Consider the following 17,597-nt stretch of genomic DNA (forward strand, 5'->3'; position numbering starts at 1 on the left):
CCCCCTCCATGGCCCGGCAGATGGGCCCTTCGTCTCCGCGCCAGCCGAGGCGCCGTGGCAGAACTCTGGCGCTTTGTCACAGTCACGTTCGCCGGCTGCTCCCATCGAGCCGTACCCTAAGGCGCAAAATTTGTAGAGGCTTCGCCACTTCCTCTCCCCCGACACTTTAGGCAGCCTGACACTTGGTTTCCGCGGCGCCGACTCCAGTCCGCAACACGCTGAGCAATGAACACGCTGGGTAATGAGCAGAATTTGTCAATCAGGCATGGTGCAAGTCCCCAGACAGTCTCTTTTAGATTGCCAGGAGCAACTTCACGCCGCAGTCGTCATAGAGCCATCATTACGTTCCTTTAAAAGTATTTTCAGTTTTTTACTGGGAGCACCTTAGGCATCTGCTCCTCACCTTTTCTACCCAACTTGTTTGCTAGTTGTCAACCTCTCTCGTGCGCCCGGCTGTCTCCACCAAGCTCTCAAATGAGTATGACACATTTTGACAGCAAATAAAATCTTTTTCTTCACGGTGCCGAGCACAGGCACAGAAATTGCCAATGCTGAGCTCATCAGCAGCAACGGGTCTCGACCCCCACCACTCACACGGCTGAGTAATTTGTAGATGTGACGAAGGATTTGCAGCGTACRAACTCTTCACATTTTATATGTTGACGTAGACGCTGACTTCAGAAGGGCTGAAGCAGTTTTCAGGGCATGTTGCTACATTTGTTGCTGCAGTTTTAATGCAAAAGTCAACAGAGAAAATCTGACTACCTTTGATTTGTGAGATAGCTGAAAGTGCAGGTTCATCTTTAAAAAAAAAAAAAAACGGAGTCAGAAAAAATTCCCTCCATTTAAAAAGGAACATTTGTATATCACACAGATTTGTTTAGCACAGTGTGATATATTTCAAGTCATTTCAGTTCATTTTTAATATCACAACTTACAGCGAATGAAAATTCACAGCAAACACGTTATTTTAATCTGAAATACTGCTGGCTGGAGTGTTGTATATAAGCAAACTGATGGAAAGTTGAGTGGAAAGAAAAGCGGACATGGCTGCAGACTTAAGTCAGCTGTGGATTGTGAAGCAAAGCATGAATGGTTGAAATCTAAAACATGAGAGTTCAATTTCAGCTTCTTTTCGATGTTTTTTTGCCCTTGGGCGAGGCACATATCCCCAAGTTGCCTACCGAATACTGCTGTATGATTATGTGGTGCTTCTAGAGACATCAGCAATGTGTTAATGTGAGTAAAAGAAAAAAAAAGGGCTGCTGTTATCCCCATTGCTTATGCACCTTTTTTTTTCTACCATAATTTTTCCTTCCACTCAACTTTCCATGAATATGTTTGAATACATTGCTCTCAGCATGCAGCCAGCTTCTTTAGCAATCCTTTTGTGGCTTATCATCCGTCCAGAGGGTTTCAGCGACTGTCTGCTGGACCTGTCATGTCAGCAGTCTTCCCCATGATCTTTAGACCAGAATGTGGTCATAACATAACTATTAAATGTTAAAAGCCAATTTTATTGGCCCTGTATAACATCATAATTTTCTGGCAATGTGAGTTTTAGGGTTTTAGAAGCTATATGCTACAATAAAGAGAGAAAAGTTCTTGAAATATATCACTCCMGAGTGCAATGACTCTAAATGATACGAGTTTTACTTTTTTCGTATTGAAATACTGAACAAAACGAGCCTTTCAATGGTATTATAATTCAAAGATATGCACCTCTGAGGTTAATGTGATCAAACTGGGATCTTTTCACATCGAGTTCACCTGTTCTCCCAGCATGCTTAGCATACGATTTTGCAATATTTTACTCTTGCGTCGTTCAAAGCTGTTGTAGCTGCTGCTGCTGAGGGATTTGCTGTGGAAACACCAGACGAGGTTGTGGTGTGAGGAGGAAGAGTTTGGATCGATGCTGCATAGCGAGAGACATTGTGACATTATCCAACAAGGGATGGGAGGCCATCACATATCTCCCCAGGATCAATAAGTATGCAGTCCACCGTCCCTCTTCTGCAGGAGTCAAATGACGCAAGGAGAAAATTGCCTGAAACGGGAGAACGGGCGGAACAACAATACATGAAGGGCRACAGAAATRGAAAGATTAGACGAGAAGAAGCAATGAAATTGTTAGATTTCAGGCTGTTGGTGATGGCCTTTTTGGAAGCGACTTAAATCAGCACAATTGGAGGTTTCTCTTCATTAACATGCATCAATAACATCAAATGTCAAGCAAGCCCTTAACCTGATAATCCAGGAGCAGCAGCTGCAGGATAAGCAGCATTATGTCGGTTTTTCCAGCTAGCTGATGAATCTTCAGAGACATGTTGAGGGTAAACAGTGTTTTCTGGTAAAAAGGTTTTTGCAGTCCGGAGCTCACCTCTGCTGGCTGAGCGACAGCAGAGCAATTTTCCCTCCATTTCTCTGCCGACGTAAAACTCAAGTATCCTTTTGTGCTCCTGTCCCCCCTCCCCACCTCCCCGTCTCTTTCTCATCATCATTCTGTCTCTGTCTCCCTGCTGTTTGCTTTCTGCTCCTCTTTCTCCTGTCCTCGCTCAGTCCATCGATCCGGGCCAGCAGTTTACCTGGGAGAACTCCAACATGGAAGTGAACAAGCCAAAGAATCGCTATGCAAACGTCATCGCTTATGACCACTCCAGAGTGGTCCTCACCTCTGTGGATGGTAAGAGCTCGTGGAGGCACTTAACCCCTCGCCRGTTGCTGTTGAGCGAGCCAGTTGTTTATTTAGACTCTACTTCACGTGCGCTAAGAGGTATTTCAGTSTGATTCCTCATAACTTTTTTTGTTACATTGGCACTTTTTCCCTCTTTGCTGCAGCTGTTCCAGGCAGCGACTACATCAACGCCAACTACATCGACGGCTACAGGAAGCAGAACGCATACATCGCCACTCAGGGGCCTCTGCCGGAGACGCTGAGCGACTTCTGGAGAATGGTGTGGGAGCAGAGGTCCAACACCATCGTCATGATGACCAGGCTGGAGGAGAAGTCGAGGGTAAGGAGAAGCACCGTCGAGAGCAATCCATCACTTCCCTCATTGGTCAGTTAKGCACTGACTGGTTAGAGGTTTGATTTCACCCATTTAGATCAACGACAAAATGCTCACAAGTTCACGTCAGCAATTAGTTTAGGTGACACTTTTTTTCCATAAAGAGCAATCTCCCTTTGTATTCCAACAAGAAAGCAGACCATAACCATACACTGAAAAAAACATACACTTTTTTTTTTACTTTAATTTCTAGACCAAATATCTTAGTACACTTGAAWTAAGGCAAAGCTAGCTTAGAAGTAACTTTTCACCAAGATTTCTTAATAGTTCTTAATATTGCTGAAAAAGTTCTGGTTCCACTGGAAAATTATTCCAGTTGTAGCACGAGAAAATGTTTTGTTATGAGTGAAATAAGGGACCAGTACTTTTTCAGCAATGTTAAAGAATTGATATCTTAAAATTAGCTTTTATATCTCTCTAGGCAGTTTTGTCTTATTTACTACGATATTTGCTCTAGAAACTAGACACAATATACCTGGTAAGATTTTGTGTTTTTGCAGTGTTCTGCCATCTTTACTCTGACATTCCTAAATAAAATCCAGAGTWGCCAATTGCCTCCAAAAGTCATGCAGCTTGTTGTTGACATTAAGGAAGTGGAGGAACCTRATCGGAGGCAAGCTTCACTGTTCTGTTGAATAAAGGTTTGTGGAGCCATGCAGATAACTAAACCTTAACTAAGGGACAGACATTCAGAATCACAGTGGACCCTCTTTACTTGACTCCCCTAAAAACACTTTTAACTTCCTGTTTTATTAGTTCAAACACCAAATATAGACGTGCTGTAGAAGCTAAATATATTCCTAGTTTATTACTGTTTTTCGCCCGCAGCCAATCAGCACCAATGCAAATGAATGGACTAAATCGACCTGCATTAGTTGAATTGTAAACATCCGCCAATATTATAGCACTGCGCCCAGGTACTCCAGTTTTCCAAATGGCTTTTCCTTTTGAATATTTAGCAGGGGGGAAAAAGTGCCATTATTGAACTGTGGGGGGTAAACTGCAGTCCACTGTAAACAAAAATTCCCTTGACTTTTTTGAAATTTCAGTCTGTAAAGAAACTGAACTTCATAATAAGAAGTTTGYATGAAGTCTGGATTTAAGACTGGAGGGAAAGCCCAACAGAACATGCTGTTCCCCAGAGTACCTGAAAGCTTTCCAGCCATATCGGTGTACACTGCCTCAGCTCTGCAGAGGGACTCTTAACACCTGAGAAGGTTTGCAGGCACACAGACACCAGGTCCCTCTTTAAGGCTGGATTTGTCAACCAGATCAAAGTCAGCAGAACTTCAAAGTCCACTTTGTCTGGTCGGTGTCGCTCCGCAGTGTTCTGTATAAAATCTCACCGAATGTGAAGAAACGCTGAGCTGCAGCTCCGAACTGCTGCTGTTTCCATCTCTCTCCTGTTTGTTTGTTTGCCACTTATGAAGGTAGAGATGCAACTTTGCACACGAGAGCAACACCCTCTACAGAACGGAAGCACATTTTCAGCCAAATTACAGCGCGCACAAGCACATTGTGGTTATTTTTAGACTTTCATTATAGCACCAGCTCCGTCGTTATTTAGAAACGGCTCCAGGAGTTCGACTCTCGATTGGATTGCCGCCTGCTTATTTTTGTAACGCTACACCGAAGGCGTCGCAGAGTCTCGTTTGTGTTGCTCTTTCTGAATTTGGTCCTCCAAAGTYGAAGAGCTCTAATCAGATTTCTAAAGTTGAAGCTTAAAGAGGATTGTGGCCCCACAGCGCTAAACACATCCCCGCCTAATAAAAGCAAAAAAAACAAATGAGCGCATGACAACTTGAGATTTCAAACTGGAACGGATTTATTTAATTACCATCGGAAAATAATGCTCAGCATATTCCATGGGGGGAAAACAGACAGCGTGAAGTCCTGCCAGTATGCGGTGCTTTATTAGTGTGTGCACAGCGCCCTAATGAAGGAGTCCCCAGAGTAGATAAAAAAAACTACAAGTAACAGAAAATATAAATGGAAAAAGCTCATTTTGAAAAACCCTAGATGTGGTTTTCCAGGAGAGGATCATCACCTGGAGTTCGTCTCCTCCTCGTCTACACAGAGGCTACAGGAAAGTAATTGTTTTGTCAAAGTAGATACCTAAATTGTTTCCCATCCTCCTACAAAAAAAATCCMTCATCTGTTTTAATTCAGCGCTATCAGTGCAATCAATCATTTAGGTAAATTATGACCACACTCCAGCTCCGCGGAGCAGAGCTCATTTTATTTTTACCTTGGAGAATATCTTCAGGGCGGATGTGTTTGATCAGAAGACTTTTATTACACATCGGCTTCATGGCGAGCACACAGGCGGATTCACAGATGCCTTTCTATATATGAAGTGTGTCTGAAAGGCAATTTACAGMCAGACTGTCTCTCTTTGATCCCTGGATTAGTCAAGTTTAAACAAACATGAGACAAGTCCTGCATATTTTAGATGTTTCTGCTCCAAAACAACTAAACCAAATGAGCTGAATCATCTTCTCTGGCTGGTCAAATCTCCCACAATGCAATACTTGAATTACATGTCAAACAAATGTRATACTATAAGTAAAACTGAAAGCACATATATGGAATAAACATTATTCTATCAATAATTATCAAAAATTTTAAATGGCATATTGAATACATAATTAAAATGAATAAAAATAGATCGAATTTTAATTCATTGTATGTTTGCATTTATTTTATTGAATTAATTTATTGTTCAGTGCTGTATTAAAGTCAAAATGTGCCACAATTAAACACATAAATAACTCTTAAAATATTTCGAGATGTAAAAATTTCACAAGAATAAAAATGAATACACTAAATAAATTAATAGAAAATAAAAAATGAAATACAACAATTTATTAAAATTTGTCTTAAGCATACATTAAAAACTTTAAATATAGAAATATAGAAATTTAAATTTCTATATTTATACTATTTATTGAAAAAAAATTAAATATTAGACAATAAATAATTTTGAAAAATTATCTTTGCTATGAGAAAGACAAAAATAAAAAATRTTTCAGTCACAAAATAAGGACAGAAATAAATTTTCTGCGTCAAACAAAAGCTAAATCTCACATTTTGAAAACAGTCATCAGATTCCAAAATGCACGACTGTGGCTAATCCCAGTTTCAACCAGATGTTGCAAAAAGCCATACTGTTCAGCTTTTTAATGCATTATTTAGATCATGTTACTCTGTAAACAGCTGTGCCTATGAAACACAATTAAAGCCGTCACTCTAATGAAGAGAAAATGTTTAGTGAAATAACAATTAAATGTTTGTTGCGCGACTTAAAGACTTTCCAGAGTGAGACCGCCAACACTGCCAACAGCCGATTAGGCTGATTAAGTTGCATCGGCACAGAAAACATTACTTAATAAGTGGAACCATCTTAACAAATCGCATTGCAAATAAACAGTGTTCGCAAAGTAGCTAATAAAATTAAACGTCTTATAATTTCATAACGAGACAGGCAGCTGAATTCTTAGTTCTTTTAATTTTTGTTGTAGGTTATGTCACTTGTGGTGCCTCCCACAATGACTGGCACTCTGGATATAGATCTTGTTTTGGTGTTTTTAGTGAGTCTACTCACGGTAAATATGAACTATTTCAGATGACTAGATATTTTTGTAGTAATTTACAGACATTCTCTTGTCTTTCCCATTTTGAACAGTGGCTACAGGAAGTTGCATTCCTCTGAATGTAGATATGTGCCACTGTAGACGAGCTGCTAGTCTTTGCATGCTGCTCCATGCCCCATAAAAAAAAGAAAAGCATAGATTACTAATTAAAAATTTCTTGATCACCTGATTAAAATTAAAGAAAGGTTGGATTTTTCTACATTTTTCAGAGTGAAGTTCTACAACTGAAGTCAAAAAAATCTATATTTTAAGGGTGGAAATAAAAATGAAAAAGTTCAGTGTTATCCATTATTTGACTTTGCAATGTTAACAAAAGGTTCTTTGCACAGCTACCAAGAGGAGATGTTTATTTTTCAACTTCCTTTCCATAAATTACTCATAGTTTGCTCACTTCTCTGTGGAAAAATGCCCTCGGACGCATACTGTGAGCGAATGAGTCAACCCTCCAGCGACCAGCAAGACTTAATGCTTTATGCCAAATACTGCTGGAGCTGAACAAATACGATGCGATCTGACAGCAGGCAGATTTTGGCTTCCTCTTGCAYCGTCATTACAAGAGAGTAAAACTTTAAAAGGTCAGGGGTTGAAATCAGACCAGAGGTACAAGCCACTGCGCGTGTGCGAGTGTGTGBAGATCARAGGTCTGCGGCTTCTGCAAAAGGCCGAGAAGAAGAGTTCAAAGCGGAGGTGGACGACGGCGCAGCCTGTGTGTGTCAGTATGAGCGAGTGCAYGCCACCGAACCTCAGACAGCACAGAGATATTCATTACAGAGGTGACTGCCAATCCATATGTTTGCGGTGCAAGCAGTTCCCCATCACTCAATTGAGTTTCTCTTCTGCGGAGCRCCGCCTCCGCCTCTGAATGGGAGCTGTCTCCAGGGGAGGTGAAATGTGAGCAGAAGAATTTTAGCACATTTTGTTTGTCAATTTGTAGCAGCTCGCCGAGGCAGCCAAAGTGCCTCCAAATGTCAGCTCAGCTCTGTAGCGTCGATGCGATTAGTTCACCCCGCGGCACATCCCTTTCCTCGCGCCGCGTCCCAATCAATGCCTTCTACGTTCTAGTCCCTGCAGTTGTGGCATTAAAAGCTTTCTGATTTATTTATGTTTTTKGGGGGTTTATTTGTTCCTGCAGCTGTTTATAACGACTCCTTATTCTAACACATTTACAAGTGTTTCCTGTTTTTGTAGCTACTCGTCCAGAGCAAATTTAACGCTGGGAATTGTGACTGCTGCTTGTGCTGCAAAAACACGGAAAATCGTGGAAACATCTTAGTACACCAGGAATAAGACAAAGCTAAATTCTAAGAAACTTTTCAGCAATGAGCTTGTTTTAAGTTAATAATCCCTTAAAATTGATGAAAAAGTGCTGGTTCCATTGGCAGATTATTTCACTTATAGCACGACATTTATCCCATGCTATGAGTGAAATAACCTGCCAGTAAAACTGGTGCTTTTTCTCAAATATTAAGGAATTTCTTGTGTTTCTTGTAAGTTAGTTTTTGTCTTATTAGCAGTAGAAACTAGCAAATACTTGGTAAGAKTTAGTTGTTTTTCGTTGTAAAAACACGTCTGTCAGGATAAACAAGGAATGGTTTTGTATTGAAAACATCCTGAGAGGCGACGCCAATCAAACAACTTCAAATGCTGAGATAATGATGTGGCTCATCTCTTTGAACTGGATTGGTGGATTGCTGCTGGTGGCCGTAAAACCGAACTGGAAATTGATTGTGCAGATCTATGCACTGCTTTGAGCCATAAGATGCCTCGTCATTGCCTTTTGAAAACCGTTGCAACATTCCTCTAACATGCAGTAATGCGGTTCATTAATCTGAGGAGGAGGAGGTCGTGTTCATGTCAAGGTGGAGATCACAGCAGCCTTCAATCTTTGCTCTAATCCTGCCGTCTCCTTGCTAAAGCAGAGAGACAAATCAAAGGTCCACTTCTGCTCGTGTGTTGCCCTTAAAAAGTATTCGCACCCTTTGAACTTTAATGGGATTTTATCTGGTAGACCAACAGAAAGTGTAGGATAATTGGGCAGTGGAAGCGGTGGCCTTTATTTACAGTAACCCGACTGGAGAGGGGGCAGAAAGAGCAGATAATGGTCCCAGCAGACTTACTTGCAGCCTCCATATTTGGTGTTCCTGCTCTATTCCTGAGCCACCACTATAGATCCAAAAAGTACAGGGTGCATTTGAATCCTCTCTGCCCCGATGCTCCTAAATAAAATACAGGTTGTGCCTGCAGTCAGAAGAGAGTATAGAACCTCATTAAAAAGTTCTACAAAGGACTCCACTCGCGGTTAGTTGTTCACTATTCTTGTTTTCTTGTTGTGTTTACTGCTGACGTCATGTGGAGGCTTTGTGCCCATGTCCCATACTCCATGTTTGGCACCACTTAACAGGTTAGGGGGAGTAAAAACAGSGTTTTGGATCRTTTTCAGTGTTTCCATGTGGATGAAATTATTTCTGGAAACGGTCCCATGTGGTGGTTTTGAAAACGACAGTCCTTTCCTCACACAAACTCTATTAAATAGGTGATCTCTGAAGGCAACTGGTTACACTTGATTTAATTTAGGGGTATTAGAGGGCTTCTGCAGGTTTCACCAACTCAAATTTAAGACGTTTTAAGACCAATATCTCCTCAGAAATGTTCGAAAGTCTTCCAGCCAACCAGCGATAAATTTGCACTTACTCACGGTGGACACAAAAAAGCTAGTCAGCTAGCTAGCATTAGCAGCTAGTTAGCCTCGACCACTTAGAATCACATTGTGCAATAAAGATGCTTAAGTGCAACTCAAACCTTTGCCTGGCAGAAAAGAAAAATGCAAAAATAGACAGAATTGAAAAAATTKGCCTTTAATTTGTTAATCATAGGTATTAAATTTTGTCCTAGCAGGATAATTTAATCTTTTAAAGAAAATTATATTTTAAGGGTTTATTTTTAGGTACATAAATTTATGTACCACTGAGTTTCCTTTCACTTCAAAATTATATAATGACATAAAATCAGAATAAATGCCTTGAGGATTGTGGTCGATCACGGGATGTCCTACAAATCCAGGTGCTGCCCCTTCATTACAGGCAGAACCAGGCAWTTAGACTTCATTCAATCCGGCCATCAGAAATGCACCCTAAAGCACGGATGACAAAGGGGCTGCAAACCACCGGACAATTAGCTGATTAAAAATGATCAGAGGCCGGTTAGAGACAAAGTGGGCCTTTCTAATATACCCGTCTGAAACCCCGCTTCAAATGGAGACACACATGAGTGCGCGTGTAAAAGCCTGATTCACTGSTATACGTTGTTTCTGTGATACAGGAGCAGACTCAGAGTTTTCAGCTTTTAATTAGACAGTGGACAGGGCCTTTGATGTGACCTCTTTAATGTTTCCTCCTTGTTAATCAGCGTGATCCCACACAGCCTCTGTCTCGCCTTGTATCGGATGTTAGCAGCCCTTTCTCTCCCTCTCCTGCTCCTGCCAGGTGAAGTGTGACCAGTACTGGCCGTCACGAGGAACAGAGACGTACGGGATGATCCAGGTCACGATGCTGGACACTGTGGAGCTGGCAACTTACAGCGTCCGAACCTTTGCCCTCTACAAGGTAAAAACCTGCATAATCTGCATGTTTCTTGCCTCACATTTTGAAGGCTGGGGCATTTAGTGTTTTCCATAAACTGTGTTATTCATTTTGAGCAGTAAAATATTTAATTTGCCTCCTGTTATATGGGAAACTACATTATTTCTGTAGGCTACGTGTGGATGGAGCTTTTTATTGGCTTTAAATCAGTGATTGATTTCTGCATGAAGTCTTGAGAGTGTATGATTTTCAAACTGGGCAGTTTGGTAATAAAGTGCAGCCTAAATTTGGAAAGCGATTTAAAGATACTATTTTCTCTCTGTCTGAAGTCAAATCAAATCAAATTTATCTTGTTTTAGTTCAGTGAGAATTATCAAAATTATTTGCATTTGCTAAATTCCAGAAAACKTAGCAATAGCACTTTTCAGATTTTTTTWAATAAAATGTTGTTGTACTTAAGTTCACTTTGTCTCTGCTGTTGAATGTAGAATACCATCACAAAATATTATTACTAGTACTAATAAATGGTATTATATAATAGAGAATTGAAACTGTCTTCTTTAGTTCATTAGTGTTATTTTTATCTCCAATGTGTGGCCCTGGRAAGGTTTGAAAACTTACCTTGAAAAKTCTTGAAAAGTGGTTGAATTTTACTGTAGGAAATTGTGTGAACTCTGCATTCAAGTCAGTCCAGAACATAATTTGTTGAAACCCTTCAACAAACCATAAACAAGACATGAGGTTGGCTGGGACGGTAATTGCACATGAGAGGTCTGAGCCCAGAATAGCTGCAGAAACATACAGGAAGAAAGAAAKAAATCAACCTAGAGGAAAGAGACAAAGTTAATAGCATGCAACAGTGCTGGGTAATTTCATAGGGTGTGAGAGAAAAGACATAGAATTGGACCGACTTGTGCTTTTCAAATCTCAACTGCACAGCTCCTTTCAAGGAAGCAGCGTGACTTTTTTTCATGCTAAAAGAAATGCCTCCCAGCATGAAAACTCAAAAAAGCAGCCAATTAATATCCGCCGTGTCTAATCGCGGTCACCTCGGTTCTCCTACAGAACGGCTCCAGCGAGAAGAGAGAGGTGAGGCAGTTCCAGTTCATGGCCTGGCCTGACCACGGCGTGCCCGAGTATCCCACACCCATCCTGGCCTTCCTCCGGCGAGTAAAGGCCTGCAATCCTCCAGACGCCGGGCCCATGGTGGTCCACTGCAGGTGGGTGAAGCGGCCGACGACTGGTTTCAGAACTGGAGAGAAGTGTGGTGTCMGTTTGTGTTCAGCTCCGTTTTACTGTGATGCCGCCAAATGAAATCCAGTTGTTGGTTCTAACACGACGACATATGAAAAACCTCAAAGGGTAGAAATACGTCTGCATGGCACTGCACATATATTCAAGTCTCTGCATAATATTTTAAAGATTAAAGTCATAAATAAAGCAGTAATGGTAATGTATGTTTTTTTTTTTTTTTTGGTACATACATTACCAAAATAAAATGTACCATAAGCAGCCGGTAGAATAAGAAAGTGTTCTGTATTGTGATAAAAAGTAGTGCTTTTTATTTTAACTCAGTAGTGCTAGTTTAATGAGTTTACATCTTGCTGCAGTGCCTTACTAAAGTATTCACATCCCTTAAGCTTTTTCAAAGGTTGTCACATTACAACCACAAACTTTAATGTCATTTACAGGAATATTTTCACGTGACATACCAACTTTAAGCAGTGCGTAAAAGGATGCATGGCTTTTGAGAGTGATTGGCAGGCTTAAAAAATAAAATAAAATAAAAAACATCTAACACAGCATGATGCTGCCATCATCATCTGAAAAGTGCGTCATTAAGCTGCGTTCATTCCCCTCTACACTGGTCGTCCTAAAGAAAATCCATTTTGTGGTTGTAAATATAATTGCATCATTTTTTTTTGTTCATGTTTAAAGTTATGAAATGAAGCACTAAAATCCTGAAACTATTAAACATGTTACTAAATATGTTATGATAAAAAAAAACACACATTGGAAAGAACAAAACTGAAGTCTCATCTTCAGTGTTTGTCCTTTAACTGGCCTCAGGTTTGTTTTGCCGCATGTATGTTGCAGCCAGCTTGATGTAAAGGTCCATTTATACTTGTTTGTGAAYGGAAACAGGAACAGAGTCATGCACCACAATCCAGAAGGTATGCATATTTTTGCATTTGCTCCATTTAGATCCTCTGACATGATGCACGCTGGCAAAATGTGCTGCCATTTGGCATTATTGGCTTTGCCGGATATCTGATTTTCCAGACTAAGAGGAGCAAAAGAACACAGAGAAGATGAAGCGTAGTTGTCGTTGTTGTTGGGTGAGGTTTCCAAAAAAAGAGGTGAAAAATGACCTAATTTCAAGCGCAGACATCCCACTTCCAATAGACATCGACAACAGCATTACTCAACAGGGAAGGGGTGGAGAGGCCAAGTTGGAAATGTTACATTTACAAACCGTAACCTTTCAGTCTGTCTTCAATATCCAGTTTCAAAGCATTGAAAAAAAGTATTATACTTGGGAAATTCATCCCCACATCAGGATTATAAGTGGATCTGGTGCTTTTCTATTCATTAAGTTGAACAGCTCTTTCTGCCACATTGTAATGATTATGTAGCTTCAGTGAAAATGGCATTAATTGCCACCCTCTGCCTCCCTCTGACAGTGCGGGCGTTGGCAGGACCGGCTGCTTCATCGTGATCGACGCCATGTTGGAGCGCATGAAGCACGAGAAGACCGTGGACATCTACGGCCATGTGACTTGCATGCGCGCCCAGAGGAACTACATGGTCCAGACCGAGGACCAGTACATCTTCATCCACGAATCCCTCCTGGAGGCCGCCACCTGCGGCAACACAGAGGTGCCGGCGCGCAACCTGTACGCCCACATCCAGAAGCTCACCCAGCCGCCGCCCGGGGAGACGGTCACCGCCATGGAGCTGGAGTTCAAGGTGTTTAAAAATATCCATGCACGCATTTTCTCCTGCTGCTGCATTTAAAGTGTCTTGTAAAASTACTCATTCCCATTTGAAGATGCTGTAACGGGATAAGATTTGAGAAGTTTGGTCTATTTTAATGAGGTTCTGTGTGCTAGTCAAACACAAAGTAGTGTGTAATTGTGAAGTGGGAGGAAAAGGGTACAATTTKAMTCCTAAATAAAACCCCGTGCCTTAATAAATCACCCGAATGGTGATTGGATTACAGACCTGTGTATCATTTAGGGTGCATTCACACCAGCCCTGTTTAGTCTGTTTTAACCAAACTTCAGTTCATTTGCCTARAAAGCCCTGTTCGTTTGGGGAGATGTGACGCAGATTGAAAACACAAACTCTGTCCAACTAAAGACGTAGGTCTCAGTTTGGTTGAACTCCGAAGCAGTTCTAATGCATATGGGAACGCCAGGCAGACTGGAGACTGCTCCAAAAGCAGGAAGTGGACTATAGCGCAGGGCATTCTGGGTAAGTACAATCAACACAAAAGCTCAAGTCTGGTGCTGGCGGGAGAAATGGCTCGTGGTATTTTGCCAAAGACAAAAGAGAAACCCTACTACTGGTAAAGTCTCACTTTTGTTTACATTTCACAAACAGGGAAGTCATGCACATTTTCTGCTTCTGAGGCTTTTGTGTTGTTCTTGGTGCAGTGCCACCACAGGCGAGGGAGTTAATAGGTTTTCCAAAGRGTTTGGTTCATTTGACGCAGTGCAGTGTGAAAGTGAACTGTAACAGTTGAAAATGTAACGGGAGGTATCTGCTGTGGAGTTGCCTTCCTTCAGTAGAGAGAAAAGATGGTAAAARCTTATGAAATGTAGTTAAATTCAACTCAATCTCAGAAGAAAACMTGTTAAAGGCTGCATTCACCTGTTTGAATTTTATTTAGGGGTATCAGGAGTAAGCAGAGTTTAACTTGTAAAACATATAATAAAATAAGATCTGTGATTCATAAGGGTGTGAATACTTTTGCAAGTYTCCACAATCCACCAAATGAGCCGATGCTCAGGAATCTCCGTGACATTGGGACCGAGGCTTCAGGAGCATCTTCAGCACATCTTTTAGGATTAAATAAGCCAGAACAAAACACTTGTGAACACATCGACCCGGTGACGATTACAAAATGACTGACACTYGCGCRTATACACCCCTGCTGGTCCTCAAGGTCGCCGTAACACGRCGCACATACCCTTTTTGTCAATAGCCATCGACTATGAKGTTATTACACACTTTCCTCGCAGCACGTCCCTGCCATTAGCCCTCTTACGACCATGATCCATTCTGTTTGAAGTGATAATAGCATCTACACTCCTGCCAACAAGCAAAAATGAAAGAGTGAGAGGACGATTGTGGCGTACGTGTGGGGCTACGGCCTGCATCCCCCCCCACAGTCTGGCCACAACACACTCCGTCTCCTGCAGTAGCATGACAGTCCATACACTCTCCTGTGCCGTCCATCTGCTCTCTGCCCACTGCCAGCATCGTGCTTATGACGCCTACAGTCCGGCAAGCAAACTGGGACTTAATGGGAAGAGAAGTCAGCCACACTTCCTGTCGATATCCACAGCGCACACTGGGTGTTTTCACACCTGACAGTCCAGTAGACTTTGTTTGATTGGGGACCAAAGTTGCAGCATTTGTTATTTTCAGTTACTGCAGTTCGCTTTCAYGCTGCACGATGCCAAACGAACCAAACCCTTTGAAAAACGTGTTCACCCTCTCACCTGTGGTTGCACTGCATCAAGAACCACTGAAGRAAACAATGTGAAAACCCCAGAAGAAGACAGGAACACAACTTCCTTCTTTGCAAAATGTAGGCAAAAATGGAGTGGTGTCGGATTTTAGTGGTTGTAGAATTTATTTTTTGTCTTTTGTAAAAAAAAAAAAACATGAGCCATTTCTCCCACTAGCCTTAGACTCTTGAATTTGTTTTGAGTGTGCATGCCCCATAATGCCCTGCGCCTTTAGACCACGTCCTGCTTTTGGARCGTTCTCCTGTCTACTTGGYATTCACATGTGCATTTGAACTGGACCAGAATTCACTTCAATTGGACAGAGACCTATGTGTGTAGGTGGACCAGAGTTCGCTTTTCTGGTATGCATCAGAGTTCGATTACACATTCACATCTACCCAGAAGAACCAGACTTTTTASRTAGTCAAACTCGTTTTTGATTAGAGTGGATTTAAGTGGGCTGTTTAGTTTGCTTTTCACCTCTCAGGAAATGTTGTTTCAAATGTTCTTGTTTGTCTTCTTCGTGTCATTCTTTTGTTTCCCTGTCTTGACAGTTTCCCTCTCTCCTTTGTTTTATCAAACAGAGATTGGCCAACTCCAAAGCCCACACRTCACGCTTCATCAGCGCCAACTTGCCCTGCAACAAGTTCAAGAACCGGCTGGTCAACATCATGCCTTTTGAGTCCACCCGTGTCTGCCTGCAGCCCATCCGTGGTGTTGAGGGCTCCGACTACATCAACGCCAGCTTCATTGATGGCTACAGGTCAGCAAAGATTAAAAATGGCTTTTTGTGAAGGCAGGACCACTTAGTTTCATATATTCTTGTAASCCATGTCTAGGACTTTTCTGTCAAGGAAATGCTTTAGTCAGACATATTCATTATGTTCGTTGACTCRAGACGGTTGAGACTACTGGTAACTTGCTTCTAATAAATCCTTGTAAGCTAGCAAGCTTTTTTGCATCTATCCTGGATAAGTGTAMATTTATCATCAGTTGACTGAATGATGTTAGTTTTTGCYGCTGACATGCTTCAGTTGCCAAATGAAACGAGGCGAGGTGGATTATGGAAGTCTTAAATTTAAGTTGGGGAAACGTGCAGCGACCCTGTGGAAACATTCTGCAGGTTTCTGGGTGAACTTCAGTGACTGGCTCAAACTGAGCTGCAGGCTGAGCATTGTTGCTATTGAAACTGGTCCAAGAGGTTTTTGTGGCAATAATTTTATTCTGTTGCACAAACAAGAAGCTTAAAAAATAAAAAAAAAAGACTCACTTTTTATGAGTTCAAAGCCTGTTTCAGTAACAAGAAASTGATGATTGATGCTTTTCAGACCTCAAAAGGAAAGAAGTTTCTGTTGAGTCATAAACTTGAGGCAGACGCTGACTGATTACAGCTTGCAACTAAATACTTTCTCCCCTCGTATCTACAAAACCAGAGCGCCCCCCCTCCTCCCCAATGATTCAGAGCGCCCCCCCTCCTCCCCGATGATTCAGAGGCGTGAATCATCTCCAGAGCTTTGTTGGCGCCCCTATCTGAAACAATCGCTCACACTTTTCCCTCTCATAAAACGAATGGCTACCTTCATCCTGCATACCTCAGACAAAGGGATGAAATGTCAGCTGTGAAGTGTGTGGCTCCTTCCTTTAAGTGTTTTTTGTTTTTAAAGTTAAGATAAGGGTGCTGAGGAATGTCTGACAGGAGCCAGTCTGGCTGAAACGGCTTCCTTTGATAATCCCAAACAGGATTTAGACATTGATCAAACTCATCTTCACAGCAGAGATGCATTTCTTCTGTATGATTATCAAACARGATGTAATGCAGGACTTGATTTTCTTTCTGAATCCTCTCTGCCTGCTGAGGATTAGAGTAATTTGCTAAAGTTTTGCAAGGCAGACATGTCATTCAGTTTTGACGTATGACCAGAGGTTGGAACTACTGTTGCAGTCAGCTTTGTGTTAACCTTTCCAATTAGACTCGGCCTGGAAAAACTGCAGGGTTTTACATCATCTGAAGAGGATGAGACGAGGKTTTAATGCAGCCGGGAAAAGTCTGGAATTTTCTCCAGGTCTGGTTTTAGAATGAGAGTTCAAAACTAAAATAATTTCCTGACCTTTGTTTCTTATTCAAAACCAAAATTTCTCCTTCCTTGTTTCCATTTATTACTTCTTGTGTCTTTCATGCATGTGTCCTAGCTCACTTTCTATTCTTTTTGTATTTTCTTCTTTCCATCAAATCCCTTTCTTCTATACTTTTTTGACTTTTCTGTTACTGTTTCTTAATCTCTCTCTTGAGTCCTTAATTGCCATCATCCCACYKYCCTGCCTTGTGACCTTTTCATTTGTCCTCCCTTTTGTCATACCTTCCTTCCTTTCCTCTTGGAAAAGTTTAGTATTTCATAASTGAAGAACCGAGAACTCTGGAAAAACTCTGGAAATTCACACTGCTCTAAACGTTCATCGTTTTAATTTCAAAGGGATGACCTTTAGCTTTTAATTTAAAAACCAATGTCCTAAAGTATCCAGACCCAACTCAGCTTGGACCAGGCCTGTTTTCTGGTGTGA

General features: G+C 41.4%; 1 protein-coding gene and 1 long non-coding RNA gene across 16 annotated transcripts in view; one reads left to right on the forward strand and one right to left on the reverse strand.

Annotated features, from left to right (window-relative positions):
• LOC103479767 (protein tyrosine phosphatase receptor type F) overlaps positions 1 to 17,597 on the forward strand; it is a 245,748-nt gene that overhangs the window by 216,822 nt on the left and 11,329 nt on the right. For all 15 annotated transcript variants that reach the window (XM_008434405.2, XM_008434400.2, XM_008434408.2 and 12 more), the window contains 6 exon segments: positions 2,560 to 2,683; positions 2,839 to 3,014; positions 10,204 to 10,323; positions 11,365 to 11,519; positions 12,984 to 13,269; positions 15,623 to 15,801. In XM_008434405.2, coding sequence (XP_008432627.1) covers positions 2,560 to 2,683; positions 2,839 to 3,014; positions 10,204 to 10,323; positions 11,365 to 11,519; positions 12,984 to 13,269; positions 15,623 to 15,801 — 1,040 coding nt within the window.
• On the reverse strand, positions 10,229 to 11,441 carry LOC103479766 (uncharacterized). The gene is made up of 3 exons (XR_535979.2): positions 11,349 to 11,441; positions 10,921 to 11,087; positions 10,229 to 10,316 (listed from the first exon to the last, which is right to left on the reverse strand). It is a non-coding gene; the product is annotated as an uncharacterized LOC103479766 (long non-coding RNA).

The sequence above is a fragment of the Poecilia reticulata genome, linkage group LG17, assembly GCF_000633615.1.
Source record: "Poecilia reticulata strain Guanapo linkage group LG17, Guppy_female_1.0+MT, whole genome shotgun sequence".
Lineage (NCBI taxonomy): Eukaryota > Metazoa > Chordata > Actinopteri > Cyprinodontiformes > Poeciliidae > Poecilia > Poecilia reticulata.